This window comes from Stylophora pistillata, chromosome 14 (assembly GCF_964205215.1).
Source record: "Stylophora pistillata chromosome 14, jaStyPist1.2, whole genome shotgun sequence".
Lineage (NCBI taxonomy): Eukaryota > Metazoa > Cnidaria > Anthozoa > Scleractinia > Pocilloporidae > Stylophora > Stylophora pistillata.
Genome location: NC_142532.1, coordinates 6,689,249 through 6,716,118, shown reverse-complemented (window position 1 = coordinate 6,716,118; position 26,870 = coordinate 6,689,249). Strand labels below are relative to the sequence as shown.

General features: G+C 36.5%; 2 protein-coding genes across 2 annotated transcripts; one reads left to right on the top strand and one right to left on the bottom strand.

The window, feature by feature from the left end:
• Positions 1-513: 513 nt before the first annotated feature.
• Positions 514-9,606, bottom strand: LOC148716310 (uncharacterized). The gene is made up of 8 exons (XM_088744267.1): positions 9,203-9,606; positions 8,221-8,425; positions 5,544-5,624; positions 5,017-5,098; positions 4,378-4,444; positions 3,011-3,594; positions 1,955-2,150; positions 514-1,379 (listed from the first exon to the last, which is right to left on the bottom strand). Exons 3-8 carry the CDS (start codon positions 5,595-5,597, stop codon positions 719-721), a joined length of 1,644 nt encoding a protein of 547 aa, XP_088600393.1. The 5' UTR covers positions 5,598-5,624; positions 8,221-8,425; positions 9,203-9,606; the 3' UTR covers positions 514-718.
• Positions 9,607-22,382: 12,776 nt separating this feature from the next.
• On the top strand, positions 22,383-23,476 carry LOC111334726 (uncharacterized). Its single transcript, XM_022940538.2, has one exon. The coding sequence runs from the start codon at positions 22,383-22,385 to the stop codon at positions 23,409-23,411; it is 1,029 nt and encodes a 342-aa protein (XP_022796273.2). The 3' UTR covers positions 23,412-23,476.
• Positions 23,477-26,870: the final 3,394 nt, after the last annotated feature.

Genomic DNA, 26,870 nt, shown 5'->3' with positions numbered 1-26,870 from the left:
AAGAAGCGATGGTAAAGAATATTCTTATTAAATCCCGTGATGAGTGGGCAACCACGAAACAGGCTTGTTGGGATGAAAGCGTAGTTCATTTGTTTCTTTCCTCCACAAACATATATACAGATATATATAAAGTGTGACTTGATTTTCGTAGAACAGTGCTCAATACATAGAAGTAGAGCGAAGTATATATTGTGAGAGGAAAAAGACAAGTAAATTACAAGTTCATCCCTACAAGCCTGTTTCGTGGTCGCCCACTCATCAGGGGATCAAGTCTGCACAAGTGCGGTTTGCTGGAGTCTGAAAATATTCCTGACACTAAATGATTGTTGGAGTCCTTATTCTGAGAATCATGCAAACTCATGAATGCATTGTGAACATCATACAACATAAAGATGCGCTTTTGGTTTGTTACCAGGGCTCCCATCCTTTCTGGACCCAGTTTCACCAATCCCCTGATGAGTGGGCGACCACGAAACAGGCTTGTTGGCATGAACTTGTAGTTTACTTGTCTTTTTCCTCCCACAATATATAGATATATATATATATTTTACCTATTTCTTAATGACTCGTAAATTTTACATTGTAGTATATATATTTTATATTTTATGTACGGAGCGTCCTCGATAGGGATAACCTACGACGCTTCCTTTTATGTACGCACATAATAAATTGATTGATTTGATTTCATTTGATTTGGTTTTGACGGCCTTTTGAACCGTTATATCGATTCGTTCTTTAATTTCACAATTTCATACAAGTCTGCACAAGTGCGGTTTGCTGGAATCTCTGAAAATATTCCTGACACTAAATGATTGTTGGAGTCCTTATTCTGAGAATCATGCAAACTCATGAATGCATTGTGAACATCATACAACATAAAGATGCGCTTTTGGTTTGTTACCAGAGCTCCCATCCTTTCTGGACCCAGTTTCTCCTTAACACCATCGGGTATGATCATGAAGAACACAGGATCAAATAACTCTCTCCTTCCCTCTTCAGTGTAACTGAATGGAGTCATTTTGTGACCATGGTCAGAAAAAATAACAGTCAAGGTGTCTGGAAATAAGGCCATATCCGTGAAAAACTTTGCCATACCGGCATCCATGTTGATCATCCGTGTCCCTGTCATCTCGTGTCCCGTGTTGAAATGCATGTATGACAACAATGGTTTGGCTTTTCTGTTGTGTTCTAAGGCAGTATACACCTTTCTTATGTAGTCAAAGAAGTACCAGCTGTAAAACTGCCCATTGAGACAGACTTTCTGAGGACTGTCATAATGATTGGTCCTTCCAATTCTGTTCAACACAGTGCAGGAAAAATGTGTGATACCAAAATGGTCAATTTGTTTCTTGGTCATCTGTTCCTGAAATTCTTTCATCCTGATTTAAAACAGTTAGCACTTTATTACCCTTCTGACTAATAGCAGTGCAATAGTGGCATATAAATATAAATTTAAAATTAATACCCAATTATTCACCTATTCTAATTTAATTCAGATTATCGTGAACATTTTGTGGACCCCAATTCCTTATACAGTAAATGTTATACTTAAAATGCAGTTCTCATCTTTGCTCATTTCAGAATCAAAATTGAAAGATCTGATTGGAAGTTTAAGTTGACTGAGAAGTGGATGTTATGATTTTTACTCTCGCAGTGCTTTTCTCCTTCCTTTGATATAAACAGGTCGAGCAAGAAACTATTAGGAGACCTGCTGGCTTTATATATAATGGATTACTGGCCCATCAATGAGAGGAGGTAATACTTCTTGATGCTTCATGATAAGGATACAAGGATCAGCTTCTGCAGCTTGGACTACTCGACTGAGCATTCACAATTGGCTGACCAGGTTTTAAGTTCTTTCAGCAGCCAATCCCAGCATTACTATCACCCGCCACCCAAACTAATCACACAATGAGAAAACACTTTAATAACTATCATTCTACAAGTTACTCACCTCTGTTTGTAATCAGAATTTGTTTCTGGCACTTTTCTCCTTTCGTTATCTGTTAATGCAGTCCCCCATTTGTCGTACCAGCAAAGGTCTTCTTGAAACAGTGTCTGGTAGCCCCACTTCTTGAAGGCCCCATACAGCACTTCCACGCCCAAAGGAGCCTTTTTATTGCTTGCAGAGGCAATAACTTCATTGTCATCTGTTAAATTTATCAAAAAGGTTTAAAAAAAATTAAGACAAAACATACTGTATGTAACCGCTTCCGTTAAAGCTAAATGTTACCGCTTCCTAGAGAAGCTGCGAAATATTTTATGGTTTGATTAAAGCCTCCGTGGTTAGTTCATTTTACGACAGAAAGTTAAAGTTAACGTTTCAAACTAGAAGACAAGTTAGACCGTAATCCTTGATAAGGTAGTCAAGGCCCGCGAACGTTGGTAGGCAACATTTTATTTTGTGATTATGTTAACTCGTAGTTGTGATTCAAAGCGAAACCTATCGCTAGTTTTTTACTTTTTTCGTTTCTTTTCTTGCCACGTGCTCGTTGCCCAATCCGATATTATTCTTAGAGCTATGATCGCATAATACTTCAGTAATTTCTTCACGCGATGATTTCAGTTGACCACTTCGATATAAGAACGCCTTAAAGAAAAGGAAAGGAATGAAGAAAGAAAAGATCCTATATTGGTTTGGTGTTTATCGTGCGCGCGTGTATCAACCCGAAAATCGAGTGCAAATTGGAAAGGAAACATTTAAAATGTACAATGAAATATTAATTAATAGAAGTTTCTTTACAGGTGCCATTCTTAATGAGAGATTTGACACTCATAAACGGAGGTTATATTTGCAACTAGCATTGGTCATGTGGTCCACAAGTCTGGGTAAGAGAGCCTCTAAAAAGGACTTTTGTTGATAGCAGTAAGTGAAAATACTCTGAAAACTTGATCAGACATAATCATTGAGTCATTTGAAAGGATGAGCACCAGGACTCGTTTAGAAAATGAGGTCAAGGGTAATTCGGAAATGGGCTATTAATAACAGTGGAGAATTTTATCAACGCACCTTTCAGGACACCACTGAAGAATGGTCTTAAGTTTTCAAAAGTCTGTTGACCAATGCTTTGCACAAGTTCAAAGTCCAGGAACGTGGCCATGATTGTAGAATCTTCCTTTATCTTCTGCAAAGCCTTTGTAGCTTTTGGCATAATTCGATAAAAGTGTGGTCTTGAGACAGAGTCCAGCATTATAATATTTACATTAATAGCACTTCTACCTTTTGCATTTTCATTTTCCTCAAAGATGGGAGGAAAACTCAAGGCTTGATAAATATTTCCACATCTAAGGAACAAGAAAGTAAATCCTTTCTCCAGGTTTGTTTTTACTGCCTCCTGTACTTTATAACTGAGGTTGTCCTTTGGTAAGGTTTCCCAGTCATCAACAGCTTTTCCTAGTTGTGGATTCACAGAAGCCACTTGAATCTCTGAGGACCCACACGCCTTTACATCACAAGACACAATATGCTCCATTAACTTAGTTAACTGGTATGAACAGATCTCTGGGTGATGTATATCATCACACTTTCGCTCCTCTGATTGTCCTGGATATCCATAAAATTTAAGAATTTGTTCTTGACCAACTTTGTCTGGCCTGGAAAAGAACAAATTTTCAGTTGAGGTGTGCTGGAAACCATTGTCTTGAAATTAATTAACATACCCTTCTAGTAAAGAAAAAATACTTTTCCTGGGGAACAGTTTCTTGCACTTTCACTTTACAAGGAAATTGATGTTAAAACTTAATTACGTGTGTGCTTCGGTAATGTTTCTGAGGCCAGTAACAGCTCTTTCTGCTTTTTCAATTTCAGGGTTAACAGCTAGAAGCTATTTGAATCACAAATAAGCCAAAGACCTAGGGGTCACGTGACAGGATCTGCCTCCAGACTCCGTTTTTGAATAAATGCACACATGTTCGGTTTATGAGTTTTGCCACGGCTTGACTAAATAAATACCGTGAATCCTCTAATAAGGCCCCCCCCCAGGCTTATTTATTTCAGGTACTTTGGGGAGGTGGCTTGTAAGAGGGGGATATTAATTTAGAACTCAATAAAGAACTCAATCTTATGATCTAACTCCCTCAATGGACCTTGTTTAGCCATGTTATATTTTTAGTATCACTCTGTAATTTCCGTATACCATATTCTATTGATGCCAACATGATAACATCGATCTTTCAATCACCATAATCAAGTTTAAATGACAAACTAAAATTACAGTACTTAAATAAAATTTATTGTTCTTACTGACATGGGGAGGGGTGGGGGGGGGGCTTAATAAATTTCTTCCTCTAAAGAAGGAGGCCTTATTAGAGAATTTACAGTACAGTATTAAGCTAATCACTGAAATAGAGCATCACTTAAAATGTCTCTTAATCTACCTGTGAGGCTTGCACTTGATTTGATTGTTTTCCATTTCAGAGGACTTCTGATGGCTGGAAAAGTCTTCTGTAACGAAAACATAACATCAATCAATTGGTTCTGAAGACCTATAATCGATCATTTATTTGAAAAACTTTCCTGGCTTTCACATTTACTACAACTTCTGTTTCACCACTTTGACCCCTAAAAGTGACTAGTGCCTAGTTCTCTCTACATTATCACCCCTGAATCACACATCTAGGCATCGACAATACAGGGAATGATTGCTAGCTAAAGAAGATATTGATTATTTAACTAATTCTCCTTGTCAGAACCTTAGGAAATGTACAGAGAACGGCGTGGAGAATATGTTAATTAACTGACATTAGGTTGTAAAGGGTTAAGTAAAGTTTTTCTCTGACCTGATGTCAATAAAAGTCCATACACAAAATTTGTGGACATACAGAGGCAAGTATTCATGCGAGTAAACTTTTACCTGCCCTATTGTATAACTAAATTTGTTGCCACATGAGAAATTTAAAAAGGGAGGCACCAGAGAAGGAACCCCATTTCAATTTCCCTTTTCTGACAAATAAATAAAACTGCAGTGTTCTTCTACTTTCAGAAGGATTACAGTCATAATAAAGAGCGTTCTTTACCTGAAAGCTGTCTCCCAGTAAGAATCATTGGCAACCACTGCCCAGCCGAAAGTACCCACAAAACTAACACAATACAGGGCAGCTGAGTGAAAACAGAAACAACAAAGATTAAAATCAATCCACTCGACACTGAATAAAGAGGTCTGAACTAGTTTAAGCTATTTAAGTATTTAATTATTCCCAAGTTTGTGGAATGCAATGGCTGAGTTGACAGTGCACAGTGATTTTCTCCATAAAGGTTTATCACAATCGTAAAGGATAGTTAACTACTAGATTGTGACTTCACATCCAAATTTTTGGATTAACGAGTTACCATATTAGCTCCCTTACTTATGGAGCCTTCCTTATCCTCAAGTATAAACCATCAATGCTGACATTTGTCTTTTCTGAAATGCCTGCAAACATCTACAATCTACTAATTATCCTTCTCAATCCTTTTTAAGAAAGAGGATCCGGTAGCCCTGGCTCCAATCTCAATTATCACCACAATTGAATAAAATGGAAAAATTCAACAATAATTCACATACCAGACACAGCCGACATCTTAATGAACGAGTTCTAACCAGTTTGGAAATGATCATATTGATATTTATAACCTGAAAAAGAGTCTGAAGCAAAACCAGAAAGATTTCAAGCAGAGATACAAACTTCATTATTTTCCAATAATTCATAATACACATTGAAAATTAATGTTTTTTTCTCTCACAAAGTGTGCTGCCTCAACCCACTCATCCCCAAAAAAATTTAATTCTTGCATCATTTTATTTTGCTGCAGCAGGCTATCGACAAATGGAAACTGCGTGTTTTATTGCAAAATCTCAGCAGATAAGTCATTATTTAACATGAGTGCCAGCATTAGGCAGGGGTAAACCTGAACAAAATGCCCATTTTTCAACCATTTTTCATGACTAGGATTTAATTAAAAACTTAGGCAAACTATATATCCCTACAACAACAACAACAACAACAATTTATTTCGCATTAGGGTGGGGGGTTACAATGATTAAAAATTAATCAAGAAAAATAAAGAAAAAGAAAAACCTTACATAATTGACACTGCCCGCAAGTAGCACAGCCTAGTCGCGGCGCGCAGTGACTGTGACAACAATTTGTTAAGAGTCTAAAGCAAATTATAAATGAAAAGATCATTACAGCTCAAGGATAAGAATAAAGAGAGAAGAAAAAGAACAGCAGATAAATAAATACACAAATATATAAAAATATTAAATTAATTAAATAAATTCATCCCTGGAAAGGTTATGACTTGAAGATCATGAAATAAATATTTCACACTTCAAATGTCAATTGTAATAGGATATCACTCACTTAATTGCCCCAACTGCTGGGTTCTACCAAGAGTTACTCAAGAAAATATAACTCCTTCTGGAATTAATAAAAGAAAATGTTTTAGTGTCAATTGAAAGAATACATGTTCCTTATTCTCATAAGCAGATGGATTTCTGATATGTTGAAAATATTTCAAATGGTGATTTATTAAATTTGAAATAGGAAATCGGAGTAGTGTTTCACTTCATAACTTTAAGTACATAAATCATGTCGAAAATTGCTCTGCTTATAACACAAAACTTATCAAGAGGAAGAAATGCTGAAATTTTCAGATCATTCGGATAAATTGTTCTCAAGACAAAATTATTGCATAATGAGAAAATAGCCTTTAAACTTACAAATAGCAATCCACGGCAGTCTCAAGCGCGCACATGTGTGAGATAAGTGAGAAAATTTTTTAAGTCTATGTCGTTCTCTTTCCTCAATTATGACTTATTTCCCCTACCATATCGACTCTTGGTTCCATTTTTTCCCTGCTGAATTTCACTGATTTATCTATTAAATCTTGGATCAGATACGAGAAAGATTTTTAGGCATTGTGCATATACACAGTAAACAAACAAATATGGGGTGAAAAATCACAGAATGTATATTTCTGACTTGAGGTCTTTACTCTATTTATGATAAAATTGCCTGTTTTGTCTTAAAATTTTTACTGGATTTGTCTTTGTAGGCAACTTCCTACATCCAGTGGTGTGACCCAGTGAGGGAAATAATATGACACTAACCAGTGAAGGAAATAATGACACTATAGCATGGAAGACAGTAGTAGGCTAAAAATTATGGAGAGGCGATCTATTCTTAATAGTGTATGTACCAGAGGGGCAGCACATGCAAAAGACAGTAAACGATTGATGAAGTCTGATTTACAGGCTACTTAGAATTAAAAGAGAGAGCATCAAGGAGAAAAACTTCTGAGGACTTGTCAACAGGAAGCCCTTCAAGAAGCAGAAGGAGGAACATATGAACCAAGAGGCATTTAAATTACTTTTAGACACTCCTGCAGACAAAATATGGACACTTGGGCCACTAAAATGGTTGCATATTTTAAAAAATTAAGTGTGATTGCTATTTGTAAGTTTAAAGGCTTTTATCTAATTATGCAATAATTTTGTCTTCAAGAAAAGATATCTTGAGAACAATTTATCCCAATGATCTGAAATTTTCAGCATTTCTTCCTCTTGATAAGTTTTGTGTTCTAGGCTGAGCAATTTTCCACATGATTTATGTACTTAAAGTTATTATGAAGTGAAACACTACTTCGATTTCCTATGTCAAATTAAATTGATCACCATTTGAAATGTTCTCAACATATCAGAAATCCATCTGCTTATGACAGTAAGTAACATGTATTCTTTGAATTGACACTAAAAACATTTTTTTTTTTATTAATTCCATAATCTTTTCTTCAGTAACCCTTGGTAGAACCTAGCAGGTGGTACAATTAAATGAGTGGTATCCTATTACAATTGACACGTGAAGTGTGAAATATTTTTTTTCATGATCTTTAAGTCATAAGCTTTCCAGGGATATTTAGTTTGCCTAAGTTTTCAATTAAATCCTAGCCATGCAGAATGGTTAAAAAATGGGCAATTTTTCGGGTTTACCCCGACCTAATCAAACTGAAAATTTTTAAAAAGTCAAGTCTTCAACTGTACTAATAACGAAACTAAAATCTCATAAGGATTGATAAATTTATTTTTAAAATTTTGATGACGTCACGTGAAACCAAGGATACCATAGAAATTTCAGCCCATGTTTAGATAAAAAAATTAAATGCATTAAATTATTTTAAGGTTTCTCCTTAAATTTTTACTTGTGATTCAGTCTAAAGTAAAAAGTCGTTCCGTAACTTACCAAAAGGATATAATGTCGCTGTTTCTCACAATTGTAATCCAAGCATGCCTTCCTTATCCTTCCTTGTTTCCTTCGCAAACACCTCGAAACACGCGATTTCGACCGCGACACTTCCTTAAATTCAGCGAGGTCTCTGCCACGATGAACCGAGATTTGTTTGCAGAAGAAGTAGAAAATCCACAATCTTATTGCAAAGTTTACAAGCCTTCCAGAGATTCGGAAGAGAAATAAAAAAATTAATACTCGATAATTTTATTCACTATGCCGACATTACACAATGACTACAGCATCATCCCCAAACCAAAATCGAGCCAACAATTAAGAGTGTGCGAACAATACTACCGCAAAACTATCGGAAACCATGGAAAAAACGTCAACTCGACGTTTAGATGGACTCTAGATGAAATAAAATACGTTGAAATGCTTCAAGACTTCATATATCATCAGGGACCTTAAGCAAACCACGAGGGAGACGGCAATGAAGACGTGGTAAGACAGGAGATCTACTGTGAAGAAGAATAGCCAGCATGTGCTTTTTAAAACTTTGTACATTTCTTAGCCGTCCTCTGAGAAACGACAACGTGAAATCACCAAAATGTGCGTCGTCTGCGAATGGAAATCGCGAGGGCAAATTTTTCTAATTTCCATTTGGAACTCAACGCTGCTAAAGTACGTTATGCCAAGGTTTACTTGCGGCGCCGTGAAAGACGGTAAACACATGCATTTTCGAAATTCTAATTAAAAGTAGAAAATCGTTTTTTGATAGAAGACCTTTATTTAAACAGGATTATCCCTTCAGAATACGAGGCATTCTCTTATCCATAGGAGCCATAAATAATCGACGCCTTCCTTAGTGTTGCCGTCCTGACTGCTTAAGGTCCCTTACTCATTTTGACTCAGTTCGAATTAACTCTTCCATTGTCTCATCACCGTTGTCGCTGTATTTCACAGTTGTAATTAAAGTATAGATTCGTTAGCTTACCTGGTAGCTTTCCCAATTGCTTTGCATCACGCCCTTTTCACCACGATCTTTCCAAGAATTCACAAGTATTTGACTATTTTTCACCAAAAAAACATTTGAAATATTCCTTGTTTGTACTACAGTTATATACAGTTCGCCCTTAAAATAAAATTCACCGATGTGTTGCTTAATAAACTTCGCTTTCAAAACGTTAAAGCTTGTCTCAGGCGGTGTGTCTGCCTGCGGTACCGCCTGAGTTTGTCTGTTACGAATACTTCTTCATGTTTGAAGCAAGAAAAGTCCCACATATGGAAACAATTCCCCCTATCAAGCAGAAAAGGAATTTGTCTTGTTTAATTAACACTACGTCTTCGAAATAAGGCTCCAGATGATGCATGGCATCACCTGGTTCCACCCACCTGATGTATTTGAATCATATTGACATAAGCCCCATGCGCTAAATATTACATCTCGATAGCATGGTTAAGAGTGCAAAAACAGAGGGAACCGACTGAGCATGCTCAATCATTTAAAGTTATCTAAGTGTTTTCTGTGCCTGAATGTCTAAACCTCGAGCCCCCCCAAACTCTCGGACTCTCGAAAAAGTTAGACAGAACTAATATGTTAGGAGCAGAAGCTCAATTGTAGAAGAAAAGTCAACTTGTAAATTTTCATTGCTTACTTAAACCTTCTGATGTTTCCGCTGTTCCAACCTTCGAACAAATTTACACGGGATTATACGTTCATTTTCTACAGACCCTCTATACAACATTGTAAAGCTTGACTCAGATTGAATCAACGGTTTATGAGTCAAGTTATTGTGAAATGAGTACTGCAACGAGAGAAAGAATCAGTCATAGAAAACGCTGTTGTTGAAAAAGGTTTTAAAAATAAATAAACTTTTAATCGGGTGTCGCAATATCATGAGGATCAAGCTAATCAAGATACTTCTTTAGCTTGTATGTTTTGTGTACTCATTTTAAGTCATGCGACAATACTCTTATCCATGAGCATATGTGAGCATAATTTACAAAGGATTATGCTAGGAATTCCTTTTAGGCCTGAAATGCAAGGGAAATGCAAGGGAAAACAAAACACAAGCTAACGATGTCTCCTGTATAAATCGCAACGTTTCCACTGCGACACCGCCAGTTTTGGTAAGTCAACAGAATCAGAGAGAATCACCGCTTCCAAATTATATTGTTGCGGATGACCGCGAATGTGCAAACCTATTGTGTGATTTTTCTGCCTTTAACGCAGCATTAGCACAACGACAGCTAATCCCATATAACGATAGCAATATGTTCAAAGATTAACTAGAAGGGAGACATTGCGATTTCTGAATACCTAATGTTTATTAAAAATTAACTCGAATGTATTGCTTATTTCGTTCGACAATTAAGTACGGGTTATCAAAATCAGGATTTTAAAAGTGTCAAAGAATAAACTGCAACACCGGAAATTTATTTCACCGAACACCGTCAGTTTGAAATTACAAACATCGTACACCGTAACGTTTGAGAGTGCCGCAACACCGCAATGCGAGTTGTTCTTCATGATTCTTCACCGCAATACCGCATTAAAGAAAGGCTTAAACACCGCAACACTACAAACGCCAATTTTCTCCTCAGTTAGGATTTGAATTGTTTTGTAAGGAGATTTGACCAGTCAGAAAATCATTTGCTTTTACCGCTAAGTGTACAATGTTGTTATGTGATAACAGCGAAATTTGTCTGCAAGTGGAAGCCCTTAAAAAGGCTTCTTGCCGTTGGTCTTAGAAGTTCAAACTTTCTAAGTCTGTTTGTTATTGAAGCTTTCAATTCGCAAACTGGTGTCGGAGAAGGATGACAGCTTTGTTAACCCGCTTACACTGATGATACGAGAATTCGAGAGTTTCCAGGGTTCTCCCGGCCCGGTGTGTTGGAACACGTCTCTTTTCAATCTTATTGAAGATTAAGTCAAGGATTTAGTAAGTCTGTTCTATCTGCTTTGGATATCGATAAGAAAGGAGAGTCAAAAGCTTTCTCTCTCAAAATTGTCCTTTGAGACACGTAAGAACAATCCGAGTCGGAGTACAACACAAGTTTCAACTTTCTTTAAGCAAAGGCAAAATTTCGAAAGTAACGTTTGCAAAGCAGCTGAACGTCAACCGAGCTGAACGGCCCAAAATCAGCCCAGAAAATTTACTCGATATAAAGGAAAAAATCCTTTAGCATGATACTCCTGGAGACAAAATAATGACACCAAGGCCACTAGAATGGTGGCATATTTTAAAAAATTAAGTGTGATTGCTATTTGTAAGTTTAAAGGCTATTATCTCATTATGCAATAATTTTGTCTTCAAGAAAAGATATCTTGAGAACAATTTATCCGAATGATCTGTAATTTTCAGCATTTCTTCCTCTTGATAAGTTTTGTGTTCTAGGCTGAGCAATTTTCCACATGATTTATGTACTTAAAGTTATTATGAAGTCAAACACTACTTCGATTTCCTATGTCAAATCTAATCGATCACCATTTGAAATGTTCTCAACATACCAGAAATCCATCTGCTTATGACCATAAGTAATAACATGTATTCTTTGAATTGACACTAAAAACGTTTTCTTTTTATTAATTCCATAATCTTTTCTTAAGTAAGCCTTGGTAGAACCCAGCAAGGTGGCACAATTAAATGAGTGGTATACCATTACAATTCACATATGAAGTGTGAAATATTTTTTTTCATGATCTTTAAGTCCTAAGCTTTCCAGGGATATATAGTTTGCCTAAGTTTTCAATTAAATCCTAGCCATGCAAAATGGTTAAAAAATGGGCATTTTTTCGGGTTTAACCCAACCTAATCAAACTGAAAACTTTTAAAAAGTCAAGTCTTCAACTGTAGCAATAACGAAACTAAAATCTCATAAGGATTGATAATTCTTTTTTTTTTTAAATTTTGATGACGTCAAGTGAAACCAAGGATACCATAGAAATTTCAGCCCATGTTTAAATAAAAAAACTTAAATGCCTTCAATTATTTTAAGGTTTCTCCTCAAATTTTTACTTGTAATTCAGTCTAAAGTAAAAAGTTGTTCCATAACTTACCAAAGGATATAATGTCGCTGTATCTCACAATTTTAATCCAAGGAAGGTTTCGTTATCCTTCCTTGTTTCCTTAGCAAACACCTCGAAACACGCGATTTCGACCACGACACTCCCTTAAATTCGCCGAGGTCTCTGCCACGATGAACCGAGATTTGTTTTCAGAAGAAGTATAAATTCCACAATCTTATTGCAAAGTTTACAAGCCTTCCAGAGATTCGGAAGAGAAATAAAATACTCGATAATTTTATTCACTATGCCGACATTATACAATGACTAAAACATCATCCCCAAACCAAAATCGAGCCAACAATTAAGAGTGTGCGAACACTACTACCGAAAAAGTATTGGAAACCATGGAAAAAACGTCTACTCGACGTTTAGATGGACTCTAGATGAAATAAAATACGTTGAAATACTTCAAGACTTCATATATCATCAGGGAACTTAAGCAAACCACGATGGCGACGGCAATGAAAACGTGGTAAGACAAAAGATGTAATGTGAAGAACAGTATGTGCGTTTTAAAACTTTGTACATTTCTTAGCCGTCCTCTGAGAAACAACAACGTGAAATCACCAAAATCTGCGTCGTCTGCGAATCGAAATCGCGAGGGCAAATTTTTCTAATTTTCATTTGGAACTCAACGCTGCTTAGATACGTTATGCCAAGGTTGACTTGCGGTGCCGTGAAAGACGGTAAACACGTGCATTTTCGAAATTCTAATTAAAAGTAGAAAATCGTTTCTTGATAGAAGACCTTTATTTAAACAGGATTATCCCCTCAGAATACGAGATATTCTCTTATCCATATGAGCCATAAATAATCGATGTATATAAATAATCTTCCTTGTTAGCTCAATTGGTAGAGCGCTGCACTAGTATCGCAGAGGTCAGTGGTTCGAATCCCGTACAGGCCTGAATTTTTTTCAGGTCTGATTTTCACTATTGCTTAAATAGTGCTTTACTGCGAAGGATCGTGCACATATACGTTTCATAACCGCAGTTCATATATATGTATTTCATATGTTTGTTGTTTGATTTATCATCTACGGGTTTATGTCGAATTAATTTGATCGCCTGCTCCCAGTTGGCTTTTTAGCTCAATTGGTAGAGCGCTGCACTAGTATCGCAGAGGTCAGTGGTTCGAATCCCGTACAGGCCTGAATTTTTTTTTTTTTTTTTTTCAGGTCTGATTTTCACTATTGCTTAAATAGTGCTTTACTGCGAAGGATCGTGCACACATACGTCTTCCTTAGTGTTGCCGTCCTGACTGCTTAAGGTCCCTTACTCATTTTGACTCAGTTCGAATTAACTCTTCCATTGTCTCATCACCGTTGTCGCTGTATTTCACAATTGTAATTAAAGTATAGATTCGTTAGCTTACCTAGTAGCTTTCCCAGTTGCTTTGCATCACGCCCTTTTCACCACGATGTTTCCAAGAATTCACAAGTATTTGACAATTTTCATCGTATCTATTGAAACGTTCCTTGTTTGTACTACAGTTATATGCAGTTCGCCCTTGAATCAACGGTTTATGAGTCAAATTATTGTGAAATGAGTACTGCAACCAGAGAAAGAATCACTCATAGAAAACGTTGTTGTTGAAAAAGGTTTTAAAAATAAATAAACTTTTAATCGGGTGTCGCAATATTATGAGGATCAAGCTAATCAAGATACTTCTTTAGCTTGTATGTTTTGTGTACTCATTTTAAGTCATGCGATAATACTCTTATCCATGAGCATATGTGAGCATAATTTTCAAAGGGTTATGCTAGGAATTCCTTTTAGACCTGAAATGCATGGAAAAACAAAACACAAGCTAACGATGTCTCTTGTATAAATCGCAACGTTTCCACTGCGACACCGCCAGTTTTGGTAAGTCGACAGAATCAGAGAGAATCACCGTTTCCAAATTATATTGTTGCGGATGACCGCGAATGTGCAAACCTATTGTGTGATTTTTCTGCCTTTACCGCAGCATTAGCACAACGACAGCTAATCCCATATAACGATAGCAATATGTTCAAAGATTAACTAGGAGGGAGACATAGCGATTTCTGAATACCTAATGTTTATTAAAAATTAACTCGAATGTATTGCTTATTTCGTTCGACAATTAAGTATGGGTTATCAAAATCAGGATTTTAAAAGTGTCAAAGAATAAACTGCAACACCAGAAATTTATTTCACCGAACACCGTCAGTTTGAAATTAGAAACATCGTACACCGTAACGTTTGAGAATGCCGCAACACCGCAATGCGAGTTGTTCTTCATGATCCTTCACCGCAATACCGCATTAAAGAAAGGCTTAAACACCGCAACACTACAAACACCAATCTCCTCCTCAGTTAGGATTTAAATTGTTTTGTAAGGAGATTTGACCAGTCAGAAAATCATTTGCTTTTACCGCTAAGTGTACAATGTTGTTATGTGATAACAGCGAAATTTGTCTGCAAGTGGAAGCGCTTAAAAAGGCTTCTTGCCGTTGGTCTTAGAAGTTCAAACTTTCTAAGTCTGTTTGTTATTGAAGCTTTCAATTCGCAAACTGGTGTCGGAGAAGGATGACAGCTTTGTTAACCCGCTTACACTGATGATACGAGAATTCGAGAGTTTCCAGGGTTCTTCCGGCCCGGTGTGTTGGAACACGTCTCTTTTCAATCTGATTGAAGATTAAGTCAAGGATTTAGTAAGTCTGTTCTATCTGCTTTGGATATCGATAAGAAAGGAGAGTCAAAAGCTTTCTCTCTCAAAATTGTTCTTTGAGACACGTAAGAACAATCCGAGTCGGAGTACAACACAAGTTTCAACTTTCTTTAAGCAAAGGCAAAATTTCGAAAGTAACGTTTGCAAAGCAGCTGAACGTCAACCGAGCTGAACGGCCCAAAATCAGCCTAGAAAATTTACTCGATATAAAGGAAAAAATCCTTTAGCATGATACTCCTGGAGACAAAATAATGACACTAGGGCCACTAGAATGGTGGCATATTTTAAAAAATTAAGTGTGATTGCTATTTGTAAGTTTAAAGGCTATTATCTCATTATGCAATAATTTTGTCTTCAAGAAAAGATATCTTGAGAACAATTTATCCGAATGATCTGTAATTTTCAGCATTTCTTCCTCTTGATAAGTTTTGTGTTCTAGGCTGAGCAATTTTCCACATGATTTATGTACTTAAAGTTATTATGAAGTCAAACACTACTTCGATTTCCTATGTCAAATCTAATCGATCACCATTTGAAATGTTCTCAACATACCAGAAATCCATCTGCTTATGACCATAAGTAATAACATGTATTCTTTGAATTGACACTAAAAACGTTTTCTTTTTATTAATTCCATAATCTTTTCTTAAGTAAGCCTTGGTAGAACCCAGCAAGGTGGCACAATTAAATGAGTGGTATACCATTACAATTCACATATGAAGTGTGAAATATTTTTTTTCATGATCTTTAAGTCCTAAGCTTTCCAGGGATATATAGTTTGCCTAAGTTTTCAATTAAATCCTAGCCATGCAAAATGGTTAAAAAATGGGCATTTTTTCGGGTTTAACCCAACCTAATCAAACTGAAAACTTTTAAAAAGTCAAGTCTTCAACTGTAGCAATAACGAAACTAAAATCTCATAAGGATTGATAATTCTTTTTTTTTTTAAATTTTGATGACGTCAAGTGAAACCAAGGATACCATAGAAATTTCAGCCCATGTTTAAATAAAAAAACTTAAATGCCTTCAATTATTTTAAGGTTTCTCCTCAAATTTTTACTTGTAATTCAGTCTAAAGTAAAAAGTCGTTCCATAACTTACCAAAGGATATAATGTCGCTGTATCTCACAATTTTAATCCAAGGAAGGTTTCGTTATCCTTCCTTGTTTCCTTAGCAAACACCTCGAAACACGCGATTTCGACCACGACACTCCCTTAAATTCGCCGAGGTCTCTGCCACGATGAACCGAGATTTGTTTTCAGAAGAAGTATAAATTCCACAATCTTATTGCAAAGTTTACAAGCCTTCCAGAGATTCGGAAGAGAAATAAAATACTCGATAATTTTATTCACTATGCCGACATTATACAATGACTAAAACATCATCCCCAAACCAAAATCGAGCCAACAATTAAGAGTGTGCGAACACTACTACCGAAAAAGTATTGGAAACCATGGAAAAAACGTCTACTCGACGTTTAGATGGACTCTAGATGAAATAAAATACGTTGAAATACTTCAAGACTTCATATATCATCAGGGAACTTAAGCAAACCACGATGGCGACGGCAATGAAAACGTGGTAAGACAAAAGATGTAATGTGAAGAACAGTATGTACGTTTTAAAACTTTGTACATTTCTTAGCCGTCCTCTGAGAAACAACAACGTGAAATCACCAAAATCTGCGTCGTCTGCGAATCGAAATCGCGAGGGCAAATTTTTCTAATTTTCATTTGGAACTCAACGCTGCTTAGATACGTTATGCCAAGGTTGACTTGCGGTGCCGTGAAAGACGGTAAACACGTGCATTTTCGAAATTCTAATTAAAAGTAGAAAATCGTTTCTTGATAGAAGACCTTTATTTAAACAGGATTATCCCTTCAGAATACGAGACATTCTCTTATCCATATGAGCCATAAATAATCGACGTATATAAATAATCTTCCTTGTTAGCTCAATTGGTAGAGCGCTGCACTAGTATCGCAGAGGTCAGTGGTTCGAATCCCGTACAGGCCTGAATTTTTTTCAGGTCTGATTTTCACTATTGCTTAAATAGTGCTTTACTGCGAAGGATCGTGCACATATACGTTTCATAACCACAGTTCATATATATGTATTTCATATGTTTGTTGTTTGATTTATCATCTACGGGTTTATGTCGAATTAATTTGATGGCCTGCTCCCAGTTGGCTTGTTAGCTCAATTGGTAGAGCGCTGCACTAGTATCGCAGAGGTCAGTGGTTCGAATCCCGTACAGGCCTGAATTTTTTTTTTTTTTTTCAGGTCTGATTTTCACTATTGCTTAAATAGTGCTTTACTGCGAAGGATCGTGCACACATACGTCTTCCTTAGTGTTGCCGTCCTGACTGCTTAAGGTCCCTTACTCATTTTGACTCAGTTCGAATTAACTCTTCCATTGTCTCATCACCGTTGTCGCTGTATTTCACAATTGTAATTAAAGTATAGATTCGTTAGCTTACCTAGTAGCTTTCCCAGTTGCTTTGCATCACGCCCTTTTCACCACGATGTTTCCAAGAATTCACAAGTATTTGACAATTTTCATCGTATCTATTGAAACGTTCCTTGTTTGTACTACAGTTATATGCAGTTCGCCCTTGAATCAACGGTTTATGAGTCAAATTATTGTGAAATGAGTACTGCAACCAGAGAAAGAATCACTCATAGAAAACGTTGTTGTTGAAAAAGGTTTTAAAAATAAATAAACTTTTAATCGGGTGTCGCAATATCATGAGGATCAAGCTAATCAAGATACTTCTTTAGCTTGTATGTTTTGTGTACTCATTTTAAGTCATGCGATAATACTCTTATCCATGAGCATATGTGAGCATAATTTTTAAAGGGTTATGCTAGGAATTCCTTTTAGACCTGAAATGCATGGAAAAACAAAACACAAGCTAACGATGTCTCTTGTATAAATCGCAACGTTTCCACAGCGACACTGCCAGTTTTGGTAAGTCGACAGACTCAGAGAGAATCACCGTTTCCAAATTATATTGTTGCGGATGACCGCGAATGTGCAAACCTATTGTGTGATTTTTCTGCCTTTAACGCAGCATTAGCACAACGACAGCTAATCCCATATAACGATAGCAATATGTTCAAAGATTAACTAGGAGGGAGACATAGCGATTTCTGAATACCTAATGTTTATTAAAAATTAACTCGAATGTATTGCTTATTTCGTTCGACAATTAAGTATGGGTTATCAAAATCAGGATTTTAAAAGTGTCAAAGAATAAACTGCAACACCAGAAATTTATTTCACCGAACACCGTCAGTTTGAAATTACAAACATCGTACACCGTAACGTTTGAGAATGCCGCAACACCGCAATGCGAGTTGTTCTTCATGATCCTTCACCGCAATACCGCATTAAAGAAAGGCTTAAACACCGCAACACTACAAACACCAATCTCCTCCTCAGTTAGGATTTAAATTGTTTTGTAAGGAGATTTGACCAGTCAGAAAATCATTTGCTTTTACCGCTAAGTGTACAATGTTGTTATGCGATAACAGCGAAATTTGTCTGCAAGTGGAAGCGCTTAAAAAGGCTTCTTGCCGTTGGTCTTAGAAGTTCAAATTTCTAAGTCTGTTTGTTATTGAAGCTTTTAATTCGCAAACTGGTGTCGGAGAAGGATGACAGTTTTGTTAACCCGCTTACATGATGCGAGAATTCGAGAGTTTCCAGGGTTCTTCCGGCCCGGTGTGTTGGAACACGTCTCTTTTCAATCTGATTGAAGATTAAGTCAAGGATTTAGTAAGTCTGCTCTATCTGCTTTGGATATCGATAAGAAAGGAGAGTCAAAAGCTTTCTCTCTCAAAATTGTTCTTTGAAACACGTAAGAACAATCCGAGTCGGAGTACAACACAAGTTTCAACTTTCTTTAAGCCAAGGCAAAATTTCGAAAATAACGTTTGTAAAGCAGCTGAACTACAACGGAGCTGAACGGCCCAAAATCTGCCCAGAAAATTTACTCCATATAAAGGAAAATATCCTTTAGCAAGGCAAGTTTTATTTTATTCGAAACTAGTTCAAACTTTTTTTAGATTGACAGCGCCATTGTTTATTCTCCTACAAATCCATTGCGCAAAGAAAGCATATTCGTATCTTGCGAGCTTGGCCCACCTATGGCACAAGTGTAGATGCCAGAGATATTGTCAAAAGACAAAAATGGGGATCTAGCAGCAATAACCTTTCTTATATGTGTTTTTTTTTTAACTTATTTAAGTGTTGGAAATGGATGAAAATAATATATTATTTTATTTACTCAACTTTAATTATAGAGATGCTAACATAATATACAAATTGAAGATAAATTAACAACTAATAAAAAAAAAGAAAAAAAATTCACAAGATCTGAATAATTAGGTCAGTTTATACAGAATTCGAAAATCCTTATAAAAATGGTTAAAAGTAAAAAAGTGTCACGTATAATATAAATTATTGCATAGTAGCTCAAATAGTATAATTAACATTTAACATGACAAAAATTATTATCAATTATAAAATCTATCCTTATTTGCATTAAATTTGTTATAATAAAATTTATTAATACTGTTCTTAAATGATGAGAAAGATTCAATCATTCTAATATCTAGTAGAAGGCAATTCCACTGGTCTACAATACGATTAAAAAAAGAAAACTTAAAAACATCAGTTCTAAAAAGGCCTTTCCCTAGTGTAGCTTCACTATTTCTGATGTTATATTTGGGCGTCTTAAAATTTACATATGACAAAACATTAAACTCAATATAACCTTTAAGGCATTTCAAGGAAAAGCAAAGATCCAAGAGCTCTCTTCTATATTCTAAAGGTAAAAGTTTCAGTTTAACAAGTCTCTCAGGATAACTTAAGTCAGTTTTCAGGATAAATTTTGTTGCACGTCTTTGTACACGCTCACTTGAAGTGATCTTTTCTTTAGTGTAAGGTGACCAGACCTGTGACGCGTACTCCGATTGTGATCGAACAAGTCATTTGTATAAAATTAATAGTGTTTTCAAATCACACTCATTGGTACATGTTCATGCCCAGCATCTTGTTGGCTTTACTGATAATAACGTCAATGTGATAATTCCAAGACAACTTGGTGGAAACATGTACGCCAAGGTCTTTCTCAGTTGTAACTAACAAAATCTGTGAGCCATTAAGTGTATAGGTTGAATCCACAATATTCTTTTTCCTTGTAGTTACAAGACGTTTGCATTTCCTTGAATTAAACTCCATGAAGTGATCAGCTGACCAATCATTTCAATTTGACAGATCACTTTGTAGTTGTTGAACATCATTGTTGTCATCAATGATTGTGAAGCATTTCATATCATCAGCATACAGTTGTACAGTAGTGCCTGAGTGAATAGCTTTAGGGACCGTATTTATATAAATTATAAACAATAATGGTCCCAAAATGGACCCCTGAGGCACTCCTGATGATATTGGTAACAAGGACGATTCACAACCATCAATGACTGTTCTGTGATGTCTACATGTTAAATATGATCTAAACCAGGTAAGCAGTTTACCTCTTACACCCACATCAAACAGCTCTTTCAGCAAACAGTTAAATGAAACAGAGTCAAATGCCTTACTATAATCCAAGAATAGAGTGTCAACCTGCTTTCTTTCATCACGTGCTTTGGCAAAAGCAAGAGTAGAGCGGAGGAGACTAGCAACGCAAGAGCGCCCACTTATAAAGCCGTCTTGCAGACGGTAAATTTGTGGTTGGAAGAAGGGAAAACCATGTGGGAACACACATTTTTTCAATGAATTGCATTATCCAATGATCCAGTTTTTAATAATATAAATTATTGCATAGTAGCTCAAATAGTATAATTAACATTTAACATGACAATAACTATTAATCAATTGCAGACGGTAAATTTGTGGTTGGAAGAAGGGAAAACCATGTGGGAACACACATTTTTTCAATGAATTGCATTATCCAATGATCCAGTTTTTAATAATATAAATTATTGCATAGTAGCTCAAATAGTATAATTAACATTTAACATGACAATAACTATTAATCAATTATAAAAATCTATCCTTATCCTTATCCTTATCCTAAGGGAAAACCATGTGGGAACACACATTTTTTCAAGGATTTTCGATATGATGCAAAGCAATGATATTCCTCTGTAGTTCTCAACCATCTCTCTATCGTCAGACTTGAATACTGGAAACAAATTTGCAACTTTCCATACTTTTGGGAAACAACCGCTGTCCAGTTGTTTATTGAACAAGTTGCAGAGGGGAATAGACAAAGAATTTGAAAATTCCTTCAACAGACGTGATGTTATTTCATCTGGCCCATAAGATTTAGAAGTGTTTAGCAGATCCAGAAATTCCTTAACCATAGATGGTGAGAGTGTAATGTTACTTAGAGACTGCTTACCATCATCAAAGTCACTAAAAAAATAGTCCTCATGAAGGGGAACACAATTATCTCTCTTGAAGACTGAATTAAAGTAGTTATTAAATAGTTCTGCCTTGTCTTGAGCATCAGAGACTTTCACTCCGTTTTTTTGCAAGGAGGTGAGAATTCTTTTATTCTTGTATTTAGCTTCATAATAAGCCCATTATGAGACATTCAGATAAAATATGAATTAAGCTAGCTGATCATTTCCCATTTCTTTGGCGATTTTACTTTGTGGATAATTGTTATCTTAATTCTTCAATTTTAATTGAGCACTTCCAACACCTCTTTCGCTAAGGTGACTTTAAGGGAAAACAACTTATACTTTCCGTTTTCCACACTGATTATGTAATTAGAAAACTTGTTCTATGGGTATGCCCTTTCTTCTCCGAATTCGCTATCTATTTTGTTTTTATGTAACAATCTTCAAATGATATTTTCTCTGTAGTCATCTTTCTCAGACTAGGTTTACACTAGAGGAAATTGTTCCGGATTCGTGATGAATCCGAAACGTTTTAGTACCGGATTGATTTTGCCGTTTACACGAAAGTGGACGAATCCGAATTAAAAAATTCCCGGTTTGGTCGTGTCTCCGGAGATTTTGAATCCGGAATTTAAAGTGGAAACTTTGAATCCGATAACTTTTGAATCCGGAAAGTTTTGTCGTGTAACCGCTTTTTTTCCCGAATCCGTATATTATTTCCGTCTGCAATCTTTTGAGTTTGCGGTGAAACCAAAATGGAGGATCTGGTGCTAACATTGCTGGCGGTCTCCGGTTGCCTAATCTTGTTGCAGGTTCATGCGATAAATTTTATCATGTGTACCGCAGTATTTCTGAGGAAACGCAAGTTATTATTGCAAGGAAGTTTAACGTCAGCCACACTTAATCGCCGACGACGTAGATGGCATACAGGATCGAAGACCGAGACAGTTTTGGGTTAGGCCAGGTCGAACTAGTGCCTGGTGGGACAATAGGATGGGAAATGTCATGGTAGCTACCGAGTGGAGAGAAAACTTTAGAATGTCCCACCCTACCCTTATGGAACTTTGTGAAGATCTTAGGCCCCTACTTGAGAGAAAATCAACAAGAATGAGGCGTCCCATATCAGTTGAAACTCAGATAGCTGTCACTCTTTACTACTCGTCAGATGAAGGAAGATATAGGAAAGTTGCAAATGCTTTCGGAATTTCACGTTCTTCAGTTTCCATTATTGTAAGAAGAGTTTGTGCCGCAATTTCTAAATACCTTGGTCCAAGTTATGTACGCCTACCTACCAGTGAACAAGAAGTGCAAGAATTAGTTAGCCAATTCAATGTTTATCATGGATTCCCCCAATGTATGGGAGCAGTAGATGGCACTCATATACCAATCAAGGAGCCCACTGAAAATGCTTCTGATTATATTAGCAGAAAAAGATACACATCTATTAATGTTCAAGCCACTTGTGACTACAATTACAGATTCAATGATGTGGTTGTGAAATGGCCAGGCAGTGTGCATGATGCAAGAATATTTAAGAACTCGACTTTGAATTTCAAGCTTAGGGATGGTTCTATTCCAGCATGCCACAAAACTATAGTAGAAGGAGAAGATGCTGTACCAGTATGTATACTAGGGGACCCAGCTTACCCGTTGCTTCCGTATCTCATGAAGGCATTCTCAAATGGTGGCAGCATACCAACAGAGCAGTTCTTTGGCTACAGAATGTCATCATCCAGAATGGTTATTGAATGTGCATTTGGTCGGTTGAAAGGACGATGGGGAGCCCTACGACGAGCTATGGACATATCATTAGATGACCTTCCCAATGTTATATTTGCATGTTTTGTCTTACATAATTACTGTGAGGTACACGGTGAAACACTCTCAGAAGAAAAGCTTAAAGAAGCATGCAATTATGAAAGAGAGTTTCAGCCTCCCACTTATGCGCCAGGCTATGGAGCAGCAGTCAATGAGACCAGTGGGAAACATATTCGACAAATCTTTGCTAAGTACTTTGACTGAGGCCATTTTGAAATGGACTTGTTCATGTACATGTGTACTCATTATTGATTACAGAAAAACACTGAAAAGTTTTAACGTATAAATTTATAGTTCAGTGAATGGTAAATCCATTTCAATTTCACATTTCAGGAAGGAAAGTTTTTACTGACCATAAGTACATGTACCTACTTACCCCCATGATAAATTCCTGTTGTAGTTTACTGGCAGAGACTTTTTAACTAAACATAATAATCATAAGAACAGTCTTATCCATAGCGGAAGCATACTTTGTTAACATTATATTTTTGTCTTCATTGAAGTTCAAATTTTTTGTTCATTGCTGCTTTACTTTTGTTTTAGGCACAAGGCCTTTACAGAGTATTATACTCAAGCTTTACATGTTTGCCACTCATCTCAAACAGAGGGAAAGATCAAAGACTGTGGGTTAGAAAAATAGTAATTTTTTTTTCGGTTAACAGAAAAATTCAGCCACCTTCATCTGTATATACCCTACTGCAACAGTTACCGCTGATGAAAACCTGATTTTCTTGCAACTTATTGTTGATTATTCAGGTTGATAAGGTGAATAAAAATGTTACGCTGTTGTTAAAAAACTGCATGTGTGTTAAATTCTCTTCAACCCACTAATAAAGCAGAAAATCAAATTGAAGAGGTGCCCTAAATTGATTAATGCTGGGAAAACATACTTGATGTCCTTTTTACTTGCACGTGTTTAACATTATTGCTTGTTTATGATGAATCTTGCCAGTGCCCTCTTCAAAAAAATTGTCCCATGCAATGTCAACAATTTTATTACTCTTAAGACAAGCGCAAACAAATTGGTCATTTCCATGTCGTTGTAACTTTTATTTTTAATGATAACCCATGATGGTAGAAAAAGTATTTTAATACAATACTACATAGATCTATGCAAGTATTTTAGAAGCAAAGGCCTGTTGAAGGCTATCAAACAACAACAACAACATCCTTTATATACCCTTCTTTGTATAAGGCTAATGGCCAGCGCCCAGCAAATGAGTACAGCACGTAAATCCAAGTTCTTATTTCAAGAAGTAACAACCTTTGGCCTCAGTTCTGTGTTCTCGAGTGTAAGTTAAGTAAGGAAAATATAAACAGTTAAGAAAAACTGTGAGAGTTATCTCTCTTGAACTGTCAGCTATAAAGAAGCAACACAACAATAGAGGATACGCATATAAAATGACTGATCAGAAAACCTGGAGCCTATATTAGTTACAAGGAGGCATATTGGTAATCATCGTCTTCAACATAATGCAAATCATTGTTCCTGCTGGGCAATACCCTGTCTCCTTGGAGTGGCTGCTGTTGAGCCATACACTGTGGCATTTGTGGTTGCCAGTAACTTGGTTGAGATCTCTGTAAGAGGGTACCCATCAAACCAAAGGCACTTGATACTGAATGACTCAAATTCTCCATGGCACTTGCAAACCTGGCCATGGTTTGCTGTTACTCTTTATCCATTTGTTTCATTTCAGAAACCATTTCCTTCTTTAGAGATAATTCTTCCTTTAGGAAAGCTAGGTGCTGCTGATCTGCTGATTTGCTTTTAGTTAATTTACTGTCACGTTTCTCCTTTATGTGCTCAATAAGTTTCCTCCTGTTTGTGGAAACTTGCTTTGAATCTGTGGTATGACCATGGTCTTTCTGATCAGGGCTGTCACTGCATGTACTGTATGGAGTCTCAGGGCGGCTGATTAATCCTATTTCTGAGGACTCGTCGCTTACAGATGCGGTCAGATCATGAGCTATCAAGGGGGAGCTTACAGATCTAGGATTAACATCTGGCATACCTTTAGTGATATCAATAACTTCAAAGTCTGCAGTGTCCACACCATGCTCCAGGCTTGTAGTTGCAGGACATCCACCCCAAATGTCATTGCAAACATCATAGAAAGTCGCCACAGTTCATCCTCCTCCACTCTTCCTACCAGAGTCAACAGCTTTTTTGTACTTTTTCCTAATGTCCTTAATTTTGCTCGCCACTCTTTCCCGTGTAAACAGGCTAACATCATGTGGCAGTCCATCTTGTTATTCATACAAGGCCAGGAAATCTCTTCTGACATCTTCGTACTTACTTTTGACGCTCTCCCATTCTACACCTTCATAATCCTTTTGGGCAGAATATGCCCGGACTACTCCTAGTAGAAGTTCAACTTCCTCATTTGTCCAGTTCAAATTTGCCTCAGTGGCAGATGGATCTAATTTATCCTTTTTTGAGGGAGGCATTTTTACTTGGCGATCGAACGACGAAACCACACTCGGCTTGGTAACCATCCCATTTCGAATGTTCCCGGAGTTGTCGTTGTGTGTAAATGGTCAGGAATCCGAATATCGTTCAGTGTAAAGGCCTACGAATCCGAATACTCCAAAATTGATGAATCCAGAAACATTTACGAATCCGGAAAAACTCCTCAAGTGTAAACCTAGTCTTAGTATAATTCGAATTCTTTTAATAGATTTTCTTTAATTTCTTTATGTCTATCTTGTTTCATTTCGTTCGACCTTGACTACACGAGTAAGAAATTTCATGTAAAAAATGATTTTGTATAGAGTAAATATCTCGGATCACTCACAGTTTCTGGGCAACGAGTCGATTTTAAATCGTCACGATTTATAAGTCACTCGATAAACGATTTAAAGCGAGACTCGTTTGTTTGTGAATAGAAACGAGACTCGTTTATAGAAACGAGACTCGTTTGTAGAAACGAGACTCGTTTGTAGAAACGAGACTCGTTTGTAGAAACGAGACTCGTTTTTAGAAACGAGACTCGTTTGACAAAACGAGAGTCGTTTTGCGAAAGAAGGCTCGTGTGCCAAACTTTGCTCTTGGCGCATGCGCAGAAGTATAGTTTTTTTTTTCCAGGGTAAAGTTTTAGGTTCAAGATAAGCTGGGATTTTGCTGCAATTTGTTAAGGTAATCTCTATTTTCTTTTTCTTGGGATTACAAAGTGCAGGGAAGGCCTAAACCGATATTTTTATAGAGCTTCTGGCATAAATTTCAGCAGATAAAGTAGCACTGGATATTTGTGTCGAATTAAGTTCAAAGCTTGAATCGGATCCTACCCCATTGCTAAGGCTACTTCATTTTTCCACAACAAGAGGGAAACCAGAAATTAAAACCATGAAAGATGTACATTTTGATAAATAAAAATTAAATGCAGAAACTTCATATTCATTATGCAAGGAATATTTCATCATATTTTGCTGTTTTAGACTTTTTTCCCTTCAAGCAGACGCATAGCTGTTTGAACTTGGGCTTTCTCTATCGCACATCTGGAGTTATCTTTAGGAGACTGCCCTATTGCCATTTGTGCTGTCGTTACGCAATTTTGTCATTTCCAATCATGGATAAGTCTACTTGTTTTTATTTTTGCCTGCTAGAGTGTAATGAATGTTGTTATGGTACTAGACAATAATCAAAAAAATATATTACTATATAGC

Bases quoted from the DNA above. Each gene is read 5' to 3' on its own strand.
- LOC148716310 (XM_088744267.1), bottom strand. From the start codon at position 5,597: ATGATCATTTCCAAACTGGTTAGAACTCGTTCATTAAGATGTCGGCTG. The intron at 2,151-3,010 runs GTGCGTTGATAA...TAAATTTAACAG, and splicing joins CTTCAGTGGTGTCCTGAAAG to ATGACAATGAAGTTATTGCC. The intron at 1,380-1,954 runs GTGAGTAACTTG...GTTTTAAATCAG, and splicing joins AATTCTGATTACAAACAGAG to GATGAAAGAATTTCAGGAAC.
- LOC111334726 (XM_022940538.2), top strand. From the start codon at position 22,383: ATGGGAAATGTCATGGTAGCTACCGAGTGGAGAGAAAACTTTAGAATG.